Source organism: Trichinella spiralis, assembly GCF_000181795.1.
Source record: "Trichinella spiralis strain ISS 195 chromosome Unknown Scfld3337, whole genome shotgun sequence".
In the NCBI taxonomy this organism is placed as follows: Eukaryota; Metazoa; Nematoda; class Enoplea; order Trichinellida; family Trichinellidae; genus Trichinella; species Trichinella spiralis.
The window spans coordinates 1-882 of NW_003530276.1; the positions used below are offsets into that span (position 1 = coordinate 1).

Below are 882 nucleotides of genomic sequence, written 5' to 3' on the forward strand. Positions count from 1 at the left end.
GGGGGGGGAGGATAGAGCGTTCTACCACAGGGGTTTTTTCAGAGGGGGGGGTTTTCACCTTTTTACAAAAAAAAGTAAAGGATCGAATGGATTGTAATTGTAGCAGATTTCGGTGAGGTCAGTCGGAGCAGCGTTCGTAGAAATTTTGACAACATATTGGTGCTTGTTGCTGTCAGTGCGTTTCCAATGTGATATGACAAAAATTAGTGAGAAGCTTTTGTTTATAATAGCTGTGGATTACGTCATCCCATGAAGCTTGTACCGTTTGCAACCCGTGTCCGCATGGACGTAAAGGCGTTTCCTAGCCGTCCCGTGTGCTTTTGCTTATCACAAATAGTATCGTTCATCAGTAAGTATTGAATTTGATTAATTAGATAGCTGGAAGATGCGAGTGTTACATGGATTAAATTTGAATATCTATCTGAATATGAATATGAATACATGAATATCTATAATAACAGATAACATCATTAGCTGAACTGTTCTCAAGTTCCTTTCGTTCTGGACACCGTGATTAGTCATGTTCACATCGGTTTGTTCTAAATGTGGCATCACAAACATCCGTAAGTATTTAACTTGCTTCTGATTGCAGTTGGATACGTAAAATGTGCACATTTTATCCATGACAGCATTACATTAACATCAAGCGAATCAAATGGACGTAAAGGCGTTTCCTAGCCGTCCCAGTGTTCCTTATCACAAATAGTAAGAAGGAATTTGATATTATGACAGCAATGAAATATGTTAAATAAAGAGAACAGGTCGCTGTACATCCCAGCATTTTGTTCTTGATAGCAATGGATTACGTCATCAGAAAATTTTTGTTTAGTCGCAGTTGATGGCCCTCTCAAATTGCGGTTCCTACGGTTCTGATGTTTTTCC

At 39.0% G+C, this 882-nt stretch overlaps 1 protein-coding gene across 1 annotated transcript; it reads left to right on the forward strand.

Annotated features, from left to right (window-relative positions):
• Positions 1-80: 80 nt before the first annotated feature.
• On the forward strand, positions 81-678 carry Tsp_14125 (conserved hypothetical protein; the record flags this gene model as incomplete). The annotated part of the gene is made up of 3 exons (XM_003367980.1): positions 81-188; positions 231-349; positions 593-678. Coding segments are annotated over 3 exons (313 nt in total), but the record flags the coding sequence as incomplete, so codon positions are not given.
• Positions 679-882: the final 204 nt, after the last annotated feature.